At 31.7% G+C, this 17,956-nt stretch overlaps 1 protein-coding gene and 1 long non-coding RNA gene across 7 annotated transcripts in view; both read right to left on the reverse strand.

Annotated features, from left to right (window-relative positions):
- Positions 1-325: 325 nt before the first annotated feature.
- LOC143240119 (uncharacterized) lies at positions 326-11,263 on the reverse strand. Its single transcript, XR_013021578.1, has 2 exons — positions 6,937-11,263; positions 326-614 (listed from the first exon to the last, which is right to left on the reverse strand). It is a non-coding gene; the product is annotated as an uncharacterized LOC143240119 (long non-coding RNA).
- A 1,867-nt stretch (positions 11,264-13,130) lies between these two features.
- Positions 13,131-17,956, reverse strand: part of LOC143240120 (protein Gawky-like) — a 66,418-nt gene continuing 61,592 nt past the window's right edge. For 2 of the 6 annotated variants that reach the window (XM_076482029.1, XM_076482027.1), the window contains 4 exons: positions 17,131-17,876; positions 16,404-16,525; positions 15,390-15,436; positions 13,131-14,488 (listed from right to left, as the gene is read on the reverse strand). In XM_076482029.1, the coding sequence (XP_076338144.1) occupies positions 13,991-14,488; positions 15,390-15,436; positions 16,404-16,525; positions 17,131-17,876 (1,413 nt within the window). In that variant the 3' untranslated portion in view covers positions 13,131-13,990. Of the gene's footprint in view, positions 14,489-15,389; positions 15,437-15,987; positions 16,223-16,403; positions 16,526-17,130; positions 17,877-17,956 lie in introns of those variants that run through there. The other 4 variants (XM_076482028.1, XR_013021580.1, XR_013021581.1 and 1 more) reach the window with 4 other exon arrangements.

The raw sequence follows: 17,956 nt of genomic DNA on the forward strand, positions 1-17,956 counted from the left end.
GTAAATTATATTCAATACAAAATATACAGTTATTATCTTGCTAATTCTAATCCCCTGATCTGAACGTTAATGTCAGCCTGAGTGTTAATGTCAAAAACATAAAACTGATCCAGATTTGGTGGCATCAAGCTACACAAGAAATATAGTTATGTTACATTCACTTCTAATGTGACTTTGTGTTGGTTACAGGTAACATTACTTGCTGATTTTCATATAAAAAAACATGAAATACTCAAACCTCTGTATTTATACTCCTTAATGTGTCACAAAGTTGAACTGATAATTTCTAGAATGAGTACACAAGAAAGGACAAAGCAGAAATATATGGTATGAACAAAATACACAAACCTTTAATTAATTACACACAAATGTCAATACATCACAATAAACCTTGAAATGATCAACAGAAGACCTCGGCTCTTCTAAAATGGTTGATAACGGCAATGTGTACAGCTGTGTTACTTATCTAATAATGTACAAGAAACTTCATTCGCATCACAACCATTACCCATAACTAGCTGGCAAAGGCCTTGACTAGATGTGAGGAACAAGATGTTGTTTTCAGGGTTAACGTTAACAGTGTACATCATTAACCCCCACTTTGCAAGAGTGCACTAAAATGAACAAAATTAAGCTTACATAAATACGTTTAACTAACTTTGGCTGATAACAATAACCCAACTTGAACATAAAGACATCTGTTCAAAAATATTATTTATTCTTCCACACTGAAAGCTTATTTTACTGGATAACTTCACCAATTTAAACAAACACTAGTTTTTGATAACAAAGGTTGACTCCCAGTATGGTTACACTAGTCTAGAACCCTACCATAATAACATTTATTAAACTAGAAGTCCAGATTTAAGGCTAATTTACCCAATTATATTAAAAAAAGAAGCTGAATATCTTTCAAGGAAGCAAATACAACATACAACTAATAGTTTAAACAATTCAAGTGACTAGATAATGCATAAAATTTGTGGAAAATAATTCGTCAGATCAACAAAACAAATGATTTTTAGTGAGTGATTAAAATATACAAAACAAAAGAAAAACCAGGGAAAACTACAACATGCAATTCATGTTGGAACATTAGGCCATGTCAAGAGGAATTCCTAACACAGCATCATAGAAGAACTCCTAACAGAAAGAAATACTACTTTCAGACAAATCACACTTGATTCTATGGACCACATCAAGGATTCCTCCCAAAAAACAATTTATTATTTGTCACTATTGGTTCTGAATGTATCATCATAAAAAATACTTTTTGTCACTTTATGGTAAGTTACACCAGGAAGAAATCACAAATACAAACTGTTCCTTCTTTATCACTGTTAGTTCTGTAGGTTATATCATGAAGAATTCATAAACATAAAAACTGTTTACTTTTTGTCACCATTAGTTCTGTAAGTTATATCATGAAGAATTCATAAACATAAAAACTGTTTACTTTTTGTCACCATTAGTTCTGTAAGTTATATCATGAAGAATTCATAAACATAAAAACTGTTTACTTTTTGTCACCATTAGTTCTGTAAGTTATATCACAAAGAATTCATAAAAATAAAAACTGTTTACTTTTTGTCACCATTAGTCCTGTAAGTTATATCACAAAGAATTCATAGACATAAAAACTGTTTACTTTTTGTCACCATTAGTTCTGTAAGTTATATCATGAAGAATTCATAAACATAAAAACTGTTTACTTTTTGTCACCATTAGTTCTTTAAGTTATATCATGAAGAATTCATAAACATAAAAACTGTTTACTTTTTGTCACCATTAGTTCTGTAAGTTATATCATGAAGAATTCATAAACATAAAAACTGTTTACTTTTTGTCACCATTAGTTCTGTAAGTTATATCACAAAGAATTCATAGACATAAAAACTGTTTACTTTTTGTCACCATTAGTTCTGTAAGTTATATCATGAAGAATTCATAAACATAAAAACTGTTTACTTTTTGTCACCATTAGTTCTTTAAGTTATATCATGAAGAATTCATAAACATAAAAACTATTTACTCTTTGTCAATGTGGATTCTGCCAGTCACATCAAGATAAAAGTTGTAATTTTCCTGTGCTGAAAATGTATTTTCAAGAGGCATTTTCCATTTTTTGCATAAATAGCTATTCTTGTTCCGTGATACCCTACATATCATTTTTTTTTGTATTCCACAAGACTTGAGCTCCCACATAACCAAAGATAAAAGTGGTTCAACAGTGTCTCGCACATGTGATAGCCCTCCACACAAAGGAGAGTGACACATCCACCTAGCACACAATTCTACTGAACTATCAATCCCTCCACACAAAGGAGAGTGACACATCCACCTAGCACACAATTCTACTGAACTATCAATCCCTCCACACAAAGGAAGAGTGACACATCCACCTAGCACACAATTCTTCTGAACTATCAATCCCTCCACACAAAGGAAGGTGACATCCACCTAGCACACAATTCTACTGAACTATTAATTCAAGTTTGGGCAGAAAATGGAAGCACCAGTTTTCAGTGGGGAGGAAACATGAGAAGAGTGAAAGGGAGTTGAATACCTATTGGAAATACATTCAATAAAATTATAACTTCTGATATGATATGTTAGCTCTCTCACATAAATAGCTAGAATCCCACACTGAACAGATTGTGAGACTAGTGTGAAGGAAAAACAGAAACCTTTGAAATCATGCAAAGAACACCTTAAAAAGAGTAGATCCTCACAGTGGAGGATAATACATGGAAGACCACACCATTTCTGTATCAAGTATACTCTTCATCAGGAGTGGAAAGAGGTGTTGCAGCCATGGGCAGAGATTGAGTAAAGCATATCCAAAAGAGACAGAACAATGGTTGGTTTGGTATTTGGACCACAAGATATTGAAATCTAAATCTCATAGAGTACAGAAATGTGGCTGAAAGTAAAAGGATGCGTATCTAGATGTAGAATGACTAGAGCATGTTGGACCATACAAAGCAAGTTAAATGCCTTAAAATTCAGCTGTTAGAAATCAACATCATCAAGGATGTAGGATGTGAATCATAACATTGATAAGTCAACAATCCAAAATCCAGCTACTAGGAACCAACATCCATGTGGAGGTAGAAAAGAGAATCATACCAACAGCAAGTTAACTTCAATCAAAAATTCAGCCTTTTGGTAGTAGTAGAAAAGAGAATTTTACCATCTTCACTTCAAGTTCAGCTGACTGGAGGAAATTTTGTTCCTCGTGATCTATGAATGGGACACAATAACAGTGTGATAAATTGTGTGACCAATCTGCAAGCCCCACAATCTGATGATCAGTATAGTAAAGATGCTTCTATAATGTAAACTATCTCACTCAAAACCAATCAAACAAGAATTTTCTCCATGACAATAATATCCTCAGTATAAGAAAATCATCATAGTGAAGAACTATGTTAATATAGATGTTCTGCAACTATGATACACAACACAACAAGTATATAAGTGAGTGAGAAAACAGAGACACCCATAATACATGTGTTATATTGATTAGTTCAGCTCTGGGAACCAACATCAATGTTGGGTAGGAAGAGTAATCCCAATCAAATGGGTGAGCTGCAATTTTAACTGTTCTCTCCAAACCTACAACATCTCCTTGAATAACCTGTACAGAGATGGAGCATCAGGCTTGAAGATACCTTGTTGTATACACCAGCAGAAAAAACACTTTCCTACTCTAAACTGAATGGTTCTGTCAGTATTTGTACCATATATCATTATTACATTCAGGAGGATGCTTCCATCAACAACCAACCCAGCAGCTTGTAACTAGAAAGAGATAAGGACTCGTATTTTAATGGAAGAAAGAGTGAAGAGAAAATGCAATAGAGAGTCCATAGGAACATCAACACCAGAGAAATGAAGACCATAAAAATTATATATTTTTATGGGCAGCTATCCCAACCTGCTTCACCCATAAAGTCCATGGGTTAGTATGGTCTGGAATAGGCATATGAATGAGGCAAATATATTGGGAGGAAAACTTATGTGAAATCTTCCACAACATCTCATCTTAACAGTGTGTTTAGTAACCATGGAAGTTATCATTATTAAATTATCATGGCCTTATAGTGCAGATTTGACTAGTTTAAGTACACTTGGACAGGCATAATTTAATATAGAGTAGGATCTATAAAGATAAAGAGGGTCATGCTCCTGAAAGAGAAGAGGGGTATATATATAAAACAGGTATCTTACCCAGTCACAGTCTCACTGAAGAGTGAAGGATGGCACAAGGGAGAAGACAATACCAAACGAGGAAAGAAGAGCTATCTGACACAGATAATGGGAGATAAACATGTACGGTGTAATCCCAGTGCTTGACAGAAGAAGTACCTCCAATGTATGACAAAGGTAAAATGAAAGGTACTTAATCAGAATGAAAACATCAGAAACTGATTGCAGGGAAAAATAGACAATTAACAAAAGGCTACTCAAATCAAATATAGAAAGGAAGAAGGAAAAGGGAAAAACTAAGCAGTGATGCCAGGGAAAGAAAGAAAAGGAAAAAAAAACTAACAGAAAGAAGTCCTGAAGGCAATGAAACAACCTAGAACATGGAAGGCTATCCAGATCAGAATGGGATTAAGTTGAGAGATAGAAGGAAACAAAAATGACAAAAAGAAAGAACATGCACCATGAGCTTCCAAAGTTTATGGGCAGGAAAAATCGATTCAGAACAAAAAAGACAGATTGAGTTTAAGTGGCTGAGAAAACCAAATCTGAGTCATCCAGGAAGTAGTAGTCAGAGATCTGACTCAGAGTGACAGGGATGAATGAAATCATCTAAGGAAGGTGATGAATGGAATGAGAAAATAAATGTATAAATAATTCTCAGTCCTGCCTGAAGGCAAGTGGATGAGGAACCAGAGACAAAGACATACAGATCTGAAACAAACTCGAAGGGCAAAGCACGAAACTAGTACCTAACTCTATCATGAGCAAACTTAAGACAGCATCAGTCAGATGAAAAATAGAATGGAGACATAAGAATACAAAACATCAACAGTGAGCATCCTCAGTCCTAGAGAAAAAGTACACCATAATGTGATATCAAACAATAAAGGAAAAATGAAAAAAAACAAGAAGTGAATGAAATGAGATGGATCAATCTCCATCACGATTACATGACTAATGGAGGATGTAGGATAGATATGTGAAGGGATGGTGCTGGACTTGGAATATGGATAAAGAATGCAATGGTTAAAGAGACAAAAGAACAACCAAAAAAGAAAATAAAAATCTAGTGCAGCAATACAAATACCACCACCATGTGGCATTAAAGCCACAGTAATAACAAATCCCCCTCCAAGAAAGAGTAGTGGAAGAAAAAGAGCCATCTGTAAGTCCCAGTTAGGAAGGAAAGGAGTACAAACTTGGTACAAAACAGTGTCCCAGAAGAGAAGCCATGTATGTAGGGAAAAATCCAAAGATAGTAACTGTCCCAACATGTTGGTAAGGAGGAGGAAGGCACCTACAAAAATCCCCAAAGAACAGATAGAACACCTCAGAAAGAAGGTGTATGATGGCCTATTCCAGTAAGGAGAGGCAACAGGAGAAACACAAAAGCAAAAAGCAATCTGCCTGTTTGTAAGGTAAGGCAAAATGAATCAAAGCCTGTGGAGAGAGATAGTGATGTCATCATCATCTCTCAAAAGAGAGACAGAAAGGCCTAGTATGAAATAAAAATTCTGGGAAGGGAAGATTAAAAAAACAAAACAACAACTGTGAAAAGGGATGAGGTAGGCCTAACAAACTCTCACATTACAGGCCAATTCATAAGAAGATGTAGGAAAATCGTTAAAACAAACATTGTCTCAAATGAGTACAGCAGTTTTAAAAGGAATGCAAACAATAGTGGGAGAAAGTTGGGAAGGCCCCAGACCCATTAGTCTTTGAAAAAGAAATTTATTGAAAGAAGTATTCAGATATAATAACAAAAAAGTTATATTGTAAAATTAAGTGTATATTGACAATAAAATATTTATTAGATGGTATTTGCTGAAAATACAATATATTTAACTTAATTTACAGCTTACCAGTAAAGTCAATGATAAGTAAGTTTAAAATTACAAAGTACACATTAAGGCTAAACTAATGTTGTAGTACAAAAGGATATCTCTACTTGTTAATTAAAAAACATAACCTTACAAGAAGCAGGTAAAAGTCTAACTAAATGTATGTTATTGAAACCAAATAAATACAAATAATAATAGTACTACCAAAATATTCAAAAAGTTATAACAGTTTATCTGTCCCAAGTTGGCAGACCAATGCGTGGGCCACCAAATTCAAAGCCCAATGAAGGTCAATTGATATTACAATCAGCCTCCAAATGTATTAAACTGACAATTCTTCAGTCAAGTACTACTACCTGAAGTCTAGATATCTGTGTGGAAAGTAAGTGAAAACATTTTTAAAGAGGAGACATAAGGTTTAGTAAAAACCAAAAAACAGCAAAGAGCAATAAAGGTAAGATATTAAAAACAAAAAATATCTTCAAATTACACGATGTTTAAAAACAGAAGAAGAGAGCACAAACAAAAAGCATCTGTTGGTTCATGTACTTAACTAAAAACATAATAAAAACTAAAGGCTGAGAAAAAAGTTACTATACAGTAATTTACTTCTATTACCATAAATCAAATAATAGTTTTAGTTGTCTCCATAACATTGTTTGTAGTACCAATAGTACAGTAACTTTTGCTGCTTCCTGTATTTACTCTTGGTAAATTTTGTTACGTTGGTTTTGAATTAAGCACACTAACAACTGTTTGTAATTCTGACAGTTCAACTAATACAACAGAAAGATAATGAATATCCAAAGAAACAAAATGTTTAATGTATGTTTTTTTTTATTAAGCAACACATAACATTCCTCTAAAGAACATAAAACTATACCTTTCTGTTGATATCTGAGGATGGAAGACCAGTGAACACAGCATATAGACAGTAACATCAGATTATGAACAGCATTACAGTTGGAAAGAAGTGTTGTCTTCATTCAGCCCATCACGAAATCTTGAGGCATCTTTTAAACTTTATCAGAACATCAAAGAAGAAACTATCTGAACTTCTAAATATAACAATTCTTTCTACAGAAGTTTTGTATTCAGTAAACATCAAAATGATATTTTTATTAAATTTATTAAGATCATGATGATGTCATATTACAGTTATGAGGTATGTAACCACTTCAATACTACACCAACCTATATTGTATAACACATCTCAATCAATAACACAAATGTCTGACAGTTTACTTCTTGAAAGTGTGCGTTATAAAAGGCTATTACAGCCTCAGGCAAAATATTAACATCCTCAGCATCTAAAATACAACATTTTCACTCCTCTTTAAGATTATATAATGTAAGAGTACATAGCTGTTAAAATGATGAGTAATTTACTAAACACATTTCAAGAGAATTATATAAAAAGAACAAGGACACTAAACAAATTGGTTATCTGTTTCCCTTGTATTCAAGCTACAACTCATCAAATAAAGTTTGAAGTAATGATATATTAATGTATCACAGTGTTACTGTTCAAACATTGTATCATTTCTTGATATTCTAAAGACATCACTTACTGTATACTTGAACAAAAGTCAAACTACATGGGTTCACAACGATCAGACAGTTTAACTTGAGTGTCTCATAAGATTAAAGTACAATGAGACAGCTTAACTTGAGTGTCTCATAAGAGTAAAGTACAAAACAATAACCAAAAATAATTCTCACTATTAAAACATCATTACCAACTTTGTTAGAATTAGAAAAACTTCTAGCTTAGAGTTTCATTACAGATAAAACAAACTGATCGACACATTAACATTGCATTCTGATTAAACGTTTCTCTTGGTGCCAGAAATATACTTAAGTCTGGTTGGTTTAAGTGCATGTCAACTAAAATGAAAAGATAAACAGTGCTTTTTAAGCAATAAATCTGTAAACTGAAAATATCTTTCATCTATAAATGGGAAAAATATATTCAGCTGATAGTGATTTGAAAAAACTCCATCTTTTGTGTTTAACATAGTTTAAAAACACAAACTTTCACTTGAATCACCATTACCAAATTCACAATAACCAATAAATTACTTTCTACTATGAAACCATTTTTTGTGTTTATCACAGTTTAAAAACACAATGTTCACTTGAACCTACACATTGCTTGTGGATTGTTACACACTTCTATAATCTGTGATCAACACATAAAGGAGGTTTGTTAAAACAGGAAAATTAATTATTGTGTGTTCACAAAATGATCCAGGAACACACTACATGTCTGTAAGCTAGCACCAAGTGTTATTGTAACTTTGTGACTCAAAGAGTAAAAACTAAATTTTCTCAAAATTCATCTTTATATCTTGTAGATATGGACGGACTATAGACACTATTGTGTCAGTTGTTTGAAATGAATTTCTTGACAATGACCAAGCTGATGGAAAAAAAAAAAAGGTGCAGTACTCTCCCTATAAAATAATATTTCATTCACAGTAAAACTAACAAAATAAGTGGTCATCATACACAAATATTAATGGTAAAAATGGGTGGTACAGTGATCACCCTTTGAAGATATATTATATTAACAGGATAACTAACAAAAGAGGTGGTAATCCTACACAAACACTGATGGTCAAAAAGGGTGGTGCAGTGATCACCTTTTGAACAGCTTTTACATCAATAGGGTAAGTATTTAAACAAGGTGTTATCCTACATGAACAAACTGTTGGTGAAACAAAGTGGTAATTTCCCTATGAAGACACTTTACATTAAACAGAGTCAAGCAATAAAATAAACTCCTGTAATTCATGAACATGGTGATTTAGTTATTTTGATAAAAACATTTTAATACAAATGTCATGGACATTTTTGTAATTTGGTCAAATGAGAATTAATGAATTCCACACATTAGCCAAGAGAGCAAGATTCTGGTTCATGTGCTAACTGAAAATAAATCACAAACTTTAAACATTCCTTTCTACAAACATGCATAGATATTCACTTTTCTTTAAAAAGTTAAAATTAAAAAATACACTGTTCAAAATAATAATTCATAAAAGAGCAATCAACAACTGTGAACAATGTTTCTTAGGAGTTAAACCATGGACAAGAATTAACTGTCTATAATTCAAAATATACATAGCTTATAGTACAATTATGTAAAAAAAATAAAGCCATTGATCTGGACAAAATATCTCAGTTATAACAACATCTGATGGTTTTATAAACAAGTAATAATTCCACTGGGATAAATAAACCCTATGAATGTGATCTTCAAGGCTGGTTTTAATAAAAAGAACATCATTGTACAACTATGAAAGTAACTCTCTTCCAAATTAAATTAGAAAATAACAACGATAACAAATAATATTTAGTTTTACTTCAAAAGGTGCATTGCAATACATTTTCATCATTTTATTGAGTATGTTTTCTCTTTAAATTAGGTAAAGGTACTCTCACAGCTGGTTTTATAAGAACTAAAAATACAGATAATAAGTACTCTCACAGCTGGTTTTATAAGAACTAAAAATACAGCTAATAAGTACTCTCACAGCTGGTTTTATAAGAACTAAAAATACAGATAATAAGTACTCTCACAGCTGGTTTTATAAAAACTAAAAATACAGATAATAAGTACTCTCACAGCTGGTTTTATAAGAACTAAAAATACAGCTAATAAGTACTCTCACAGCTGGTTTTATAAGAACTAAAAATACAGATAATAAGTACTCTCACAGCTGGTTTTATAAGAACTAAAAATACAGCTAATAAGTACTCTCACAGCTGGTTTTATAAGAACTAAAAATACAGCTAATAAGTACTCTCACAGCTGGTTTTATAAGAACTAAAAATACAGCTAATAAGTACTCTCACAGCTGGTTTTATAAGAACTAAAAATACAGATAATAAGTACTCTTACAGCTGGTTTTATAAGAACTAAAAATACAGCTAATAAGTACTCTCACAGCTGGTTTTATAAGAACTAAAAATACAGATAATAAGTACTCTCACAGCTGGTTTTATAAGAACTAAAAATACAGCTAATAAGTACTCTCACAGCTGGTTTTATAAGAACTAAAAATACAGCTAATAAGTACTCTCACAGCTGGTTTTATAAGAACTAAAAATACAGATAATAAGTACTCTTACAGCTGGTTTTATAAGAACTAAAAATACAGCTAATAAGTACTCTCACAGCTGGTTTTATAAGAACTAAAAATACAGCTAATAAGTACTCTCACAGCTGGTTTTATAAGAACTAAAATACAGATAATAAGTACTCTCACAGCTGGTTTTATAAGAACTAAAAATACAGCTAATAAGTACTCTCACAGCTGGTTTTATAAGAACTAAAAATACAGCTAATAAGTACTCTCACAGCTGGTTTTATAAGAACTAAAAATACAGCTAATAAGTACTCTCACAGCTGGTTTTATAAGAACTAAAAATACAGCTAATAATGTACTCTCACAGCTGGTTTTATAAGAACTAAAAATACAGCTAATAAGTACTCTCACAGCTGGTTTTATAAGAACTAAAAATACAGCTAATAAGTACTCTCACAGCTGGTTTTATAAGAACTAAAAATACAGCTAATAAGTACTCTCACAGCTGGTTTTATAAGAACTAAAAATACAGCTAATAAGTACTCTCACAGCTGGTTTTATAAGAACTAAAAATACAGCTAATAAGTACTCTCACAGCTGGTTTTATAAGAACTAAAAATACAGATAATAAGTACTCTTAAAGTTGGTTTTGTAAGAACTAAAAATACAGCTGGTAAGTACTCTCACAGTTTTATATGAGCTAAAAATGCAGCTGATAAGTATTCTTACAGCTGGTTTTATAAGAACTAAAAAACAGCTAATAAGTACTCTTACAGCTGGTTTTATAAGAACTAAAAATACAGCTAATAAGTACTCTCACAGCTGGTTTTATAAGAACTAAAAATACAGATAATAAGTACTCTCACAGCTGGTTTTATAAGAACTAAAAATACAGCTAATAAGTACTCTCACAGCTGGTTTTATAAGAACTAAAAATACAGCTAATAAGTACTCTTAAAGTTGGTTTTGTAAGAACTAAAAATACAGCTGGTAAGTACTCTCACAGTTTTATATGAGCTAAAAATGCAGCTGATAAGTATTCTTACAGCTGGTTTTATAAGAACTAAAAAACAGCTAATAAGTACTCTTACAGCTGGTTTTATAAGAACTAAAAATACAGCTGATAAGTACTCTTATAGCTGGTTTTATAAGAACTACAAATACAGCTAATAAGTACTCTCACTCCTGGTGTTGTAAGAACTATAAATGCAGCTAATAAGTACTCTCACAGCTGGTTTTATAAGAACTACAAATACAGCTAATAAGTACTCTCACTCCTGGTGTTCTAAGAACTATAAATGCAGCTAATAAGTACTCTCACAGCTGGTTTTATAAGAACTAAAAATACAGATAATAAGTACTCTCACAGCTGGTTTTGTAAGAACTAAAAATACAGCTAATAAGTACTCTCACAGCTGGTTTTATAAGAACGAAAAATACAGCTAATAAGTACTCTCACAGCTGGTTTTATAAGAACTAAAAATACAGCTAATAAGTACTCTCACAGCTGGTTTTATAAGAACTAAAAATACAGCTAATAAGTACTCTCACAGCTGGTTTTATAAGAACTAAAAATACAGCTAACAAGTACTCTCACAGCTGGTTTTATAAGAACTAAAAATACAGCTAATAAGTACTCTCACAGCTGGTTTTATAAGAACTAAAAATACAGCTAATAAGTACTCTCACAGCTGGTTTTATAAGAACTAAAAATACAGATAATAAGTACTCTCACAGCTGGTTTTATAAGAACTAAAAATACAGCTAATAAGTACTCTCACAGCTGGTTTTATAAGAACTAAAAATACAGCTAATAAGTACTCTCACAGCTGGTTTTATAAGAACTAAAAATACAGATAATAAGTACTCTTACAGCTGGTTTTATAAGAACTAAAAATACAGCTAATAAGTACTCTCACAGCTGGTTTTATAAGAACTAAAAATACAGCTAATAAGTACTCTTACAGCTGGTTTTATAAGAACTAAAAATACAGATAATAAGTACTCTCACAGCTGGTTTTATAAGAACTAAAAATACAGCTAATAATGTACTCTCACAGCTGGTTTTATAAGAACTAAAAATACAGCTAATAAGTACTCTCACAGCTGGTTTTATAAGAACTAAAAATACAGCTAATAAGTACTCTCACAGCTGGTTTTATAAGAACTAAAAATACAGCTAATACGTACTCTCACAGCTGGTTTTATAAGAACTAAAAATACAGCTAATAAGTACTCTCACAGCTGGTTTTATAAGAACTAAAAATACAGCTAATAAGTACTCTCACAGCTGGTTTTATAAGAACTAAAAATACAGCTAATAAGTACTCTCACAGCTGGTTTTATAAGAACTAAAAATACAGATAATAAGTACTCTCACAGCTGGTTTTATAAAAACTAAAAATACAGCTAATAAGTACTCTCACAGCTGGTTTTATAAGAACTAAAAATACAGCTAATAAGTACTCTCACAGCTGGTTTTATAAGAACTAAAAATACAGATAATAAGTACTCTTAAAGTTGGTTTTGTAAGAACTAAAAATACAGCTGGTAAGTACTCTCACAGTTTTATATGAGCTAAAAATGCAGCTGATAAGTATTCTTACAGCTGGTTTTATAAGAACTAAAAAACAGCTAATAAGTACTCTTACAGCTGGTTTTATAAGAACTAAAAATACAGCTAATAAGTACTCTCACAGCTGGTTTTATAAGAACTAAAAATACAGCTAATAAGTACTCTCACAGCTGGTTTTATAAGAACTAAAAATACAGCTAATAAGTACTCTCACAGCTGGTTTTATAAGAACTAAAAATACAGCTGGTAAGTACTCTTAAAGTTGGTTTTGTAAGAACTAAAAATACAGCTGGTAAGTACTCTCACAGTTTTATATGAGCTAAAAATGCAGCTGATAAGTATTCTTACAGCTGGTTTTATAAGAACTAAAAAACAGCTAATAAGTACTCTTACAGCTGGTTTTATAAAAACTAAAAATACAGCTGATAAGTACTCTTATAGCTGGTTTTATAAGAACTACAAATACAGCTAATAAGTACTCTCACTCCTGGTGTTGTAAGAACTATAAATGCAGCTAATAAGTACTCTCACAGCTGGTTTTATAAGAACTAGAAATACAACTGATAAGTACTCTCACAGTTTTATATGAGCTAAAAATACAGCTAATAAGTACTCTCACAGCTGGTTTTATAAGAACTAATAATACAGCTAATAAGTACTCTTACAGCTGGTTTTTAAAAGTCAACTGAATATAATCAAAACTTATAGATAATTTGTATAAAACAAAAAAAGCCATATACATCCACAACTGTTTACTAAATGATAATTACATGTTTCTGTAGTAATGGAATAATAATTGTTTTTAAAATTAACTCATGCAGAGGATTTAGTTTGAAACAAAAATTTTACAATCAGATGTGTTGTAGAACACAAGTCATCCAAATTAACAAAAAATTACTTTTATACACGTGATTAGTTCTGAAAATTAATGTACATTCAATATGGTAGAAAACGATTTTTATTGTTAATTCTGGCAATCAAAATATTATTTTTCTATTCTAATTATTTTTAATCAGTACATCTGAGCATAGTGGTCATGGCCATGACACAGCCTGTTTTGTCGAGTAAAACCAAAAACAAATCTTACTTCTCCACAACATGCACTCTGATATTTATATGAATGTGCTTTTCAAACCACAAATATCTCACTATTAAAGTTAGTTATAGTAGAGAAGGTGGATATTAAGAAGTACTTCTCAAACATAGTCCAAGGTTGGAGACATTTACTCATAATACATTGTGACTGAACACAGACATATCTTGCAACATTAAAAAGCATCACCATCCAGCAATTCCCCTGGCAAGAAACAGTTCATTCTTCCACTCACAGACTGGGTGGTTCTCCATAAGCCTCTTCCCGAGCTTGAGAAAGACCCTGTTTGAGATGGTCCATCCAATTTGTTAGTAATATTCCATTCCTTTTCATGATTTGCATCACAAGCTCCACCTCCACGTGGAAACATGCTGCTTCCTTCGATGTTAGAACCAACATTTGTAGACTTCTTATTTGACCATGCAACCCCACTAGCAGATGACGACTGTCCACTTCCAGTATGATGCAAATAACTGTGGATTTCAGCCTCTGTGGGAATCTCTACGAAGATAGTAGTATTACCCAAAACACAATTATTCAGAGCTGATTGAGCTTTGGTACATTCCTCTCTTGTAGAGTACTTGACAACTGCAATTCCCTGGTTCAGAAGGAGGTGGAAGAGCTGAAGTGGACCATGTTGCAGACAAAGAGTTTTCAAGGTAGATCCATCAATCTGAAAGAAAGAAAATAATGTTGGGAAAACTTGCTTAAATACAGCAACACTAACAACTGAATAAAGCTAGAGATGTTAACTGCAGTGTCTCAGTACAGTATTTTCAGAGTACGTGACAGGTGGAGTTTAAGAAGAAAGTTATTAATTATGAAGAACATAATCGATACAATAACAGAAGGTAAACTTTCTGTTCATGATCCTACTTGTGTAATTCAGAAGTTTTTAAAGTATACACTTAGAAACTCATGCAAACATTAAATTACATTTATTACTGAATTTTCAATCAAAATGACATGTAATATTGAAACAACTCATTTAATATTAATGTGTAATTATTTCTAAAGCTTCAAGCAAAATGATGAATAAAATTAAAAAAGCAATTCATTGAAACATTAATGTGAAATTATTTAATAAAAATGATGTATGAAAGTAAAACATAACTCATGTAACCATTACACGGAAATTATCTTTAAAGTTCCAATAAAACAGAAACTGTTTGCCATAATAGTTTTCCACACCAAGCAACATGTGATTGGTAGCAATATTAAAACTGTTTACAAAGCTTTATGTTTTCATTATAGTTTTCCACACCAAGCAACATGTGATTGGTAACAATATTAAAACTGTTTACAAAGCTTTATGTTTTCATTTTCCCAACATTTTAATAATGTTTTCAAATAATTAATTTTACAATCTAAAACAAACTTAACTAAATAATGCTTTAATACATTGTGCAAAGTTTTTAAATTTAAATCACCAGTACATAATTTCATGGCATTTTTACCTATAGTGTTATAGGTGTTATACATAATAATGGTATATATTATTACTTATAAGAAAAACAAGGTTTGTGAAACCAAGCTCTATATAAGACATCTTCCAAAAAACTCTACAAGATTACCTGAGGGGTGAGATTTCGAAGCACAAGAAAGGAATTCTGCTTATCCACTGCACAAAACAACAAAAAACAATCAGAACAATTATTCATAAAAATTTTGTTTTTATCCTTAAATCAAATTACTAAATTATTTATATTATTGCTGAAAATCTTCTTGTCAGTGTCAATTAATAACTGAAAAATCCTATAATAATGTTAAAAAAAATGAAATACCAAACATAAAAAATATTATATACATCAACTCTATCCATATAAATTTTACATACATCAACTCTATCTATATAAATTTTACATACATCAACTCTATCCATATAAATTTTACATACATCAACTCTATCCATATAAATTTTTGTAAAAATTATTTTTCAGTAAATTTAATTCTGCAAAATAAATTGTAATTTTTAAAATAAACAAAATTATTACATAAAACCAAGGAAATTGGTTATTACAGACACTGATAACACAAAAACTAGACATTCTATAATTTTACTCAAAATTCAAGGCAAATACTAGCAGGATGTAAATTTTCTATTAACTGTTCTGCATGTAGTAATAACATTCTCATTAACTCTATCTCTTAAGAAAAACTTTATATAATTACCTGAGGATGTATCATTATTTAGATATATTGATGTAATATTTGTAAATTTTCTATTTTCTGTTCTGCATGTAGTAATAAGATTCTCATTATTTCTAAGTATACCACACTTTGAAAGTATGTAGTAACATCATTATTTCTGTCCTTTCTCTGTGTAGAGGCTTCAACACAAATTGTTCTCTGCAATACATTTCTCGAATCTCAAGTTCTCTAACTTATCTGCTGGACATCATTGTACCTGAATGTTACAAATGCTTTTGAACACAAATTTGTAGGTTTTACAATATTAATGAAACTCTGAGAGAACACAAAAACAATTCTAAATAGTACATATATTTATGAATAAAAACTGCATATATACTCTACAGAGTTAACCAAATTCCAGGACAAAAACAAATCTAAATATTGTAATTTGATACCTATATCTTTTTCTTTTCCAATTAATCCAGAAGGTTTATGAATCTTAGAACCTGGTGCTCCCCAGGACCCTGATAAAGGTAGTTTCCTGGGTCCAAGCAGTCCCCAGCCTGGCTTGAAGTCACTTTAGTTTGTCAGTGAAAAGGTTTTAAATAAGAAAACCACAATTAAAAAATTATTTTTTGTCAAATAATAAATACATTGTTTAGGTTTGTTTAAAGTCCAGTAATACAAAAAAATATTTTCTATAACATAATATGAATAAGGAAAATAAAGTCCAGCCTATAGCATTCTCTAAATCTTTGGGCTCAAAACTTCTAGGATAATTGTTTTATCTTTTCCAATAAGCATGCTAAAGAGATTAAAAACGTTGTATGTATAACTAAAGTACTGAACATTACTAATATACTTTATTCATAAATAAAAGGTTTACTTTCTAATTTGTTATATACGAGTTTCATTAAGTGATATATTTAACAAAACCTTTTTACTTAATTTTCTTGGTAGTTTATAAAATGTAAAATCTTACTCGTTTAAAGTTTTTAAAACCATATTTTCAATACAAATGGTCATATGGTGCTGGAGTAGCTTGTAAATACAAATGTAAAAGAAAATAGTACAAAATAACAAGTACGATGTAGCATTAAATAAAACCTAACTAGTACAAAGATCAGACAAGTTCTTCTGTTTGATGTAAGGAATTTACATGATGCATCAGTTTCCTCTTACCTATCATTAGATGTACCTGTATCAAAAGTCCAAGGGCTAGAAGTCAAAGAAGCTAGAGAGGCTACAAGAGAATCTCCACTGCTTGTGGGAGAAGGTCTAGATTTGGATGTCCAATCTGTGTTTCGGATGGAGCTCAGGGAGAAAGGTGAGCAAGCTGTACTGTTTGGCATGAGATGCTGGTCACCTTCCACACTTTTCCCATCTGAAATACTTTTCCATGGTTTACCAGGCTCAAATTCTGTTAGAAGATCGTTCAGGTTATAAGATGGTTGTGAGCTCACTGTTAAAGACGTGGTAGCTTTTGGCTCACTCTCTATGGTGCTGCTTGATGAATTAATGGATGATGAATTAGAACTATTCATGTTCACATTATTTTGTAAATGGATAATTCTGTTGCCTTCAGAAGAAGACAGGTGCCAAGCTCCAGGACAGTTTGGTGAAGTTTCAGCTGATGAAAGTGAAGCATGCAATGAAGTTCCAAGCTTAGACATGGTTCCAGGAGCACGACTAAAATCCCCTAAACCATTACTGCTTCTTTCAGTATTTCCAACTAGCAAGTTTTGGTCATCCTTATCCACAGATGGTAGCTTCCACTGGGATAGCCGAGACAGAGGCTTAAATGTGGAGGGCTCCTTGATGGAAAGTTCTGATGCTAAGTGTTCTAAACCAGGTTTGAAAAGCTCATGAGATGGTGACTGAAGGGTTGACAGGTTTACTGATTCAGGTAGCTGCTGGTGTACCTGTTGCTTATTATATAGAAACAGCACAGTTTCAATGTATTATTCATCCAAATTATCCTAAATACGACATAAGAAGACTATCCTAA

The sequence above is a fragment of the Tachypleus tridentatus genome, chromosome 13 (genome assembly GCF_004210375.1).
Source record: "Tachypleus tridentatus isolate NWPU-2018 chromosome 13, ASM421037v1, whole genome shotgun sequence".
Classification (NCBI taxonomy): Eukaryota; Metazoa; Arthropoda; class Merostomata; order Xiphosura; family Limulidae; genus Tachypleus; species Tachypleus tridentatus.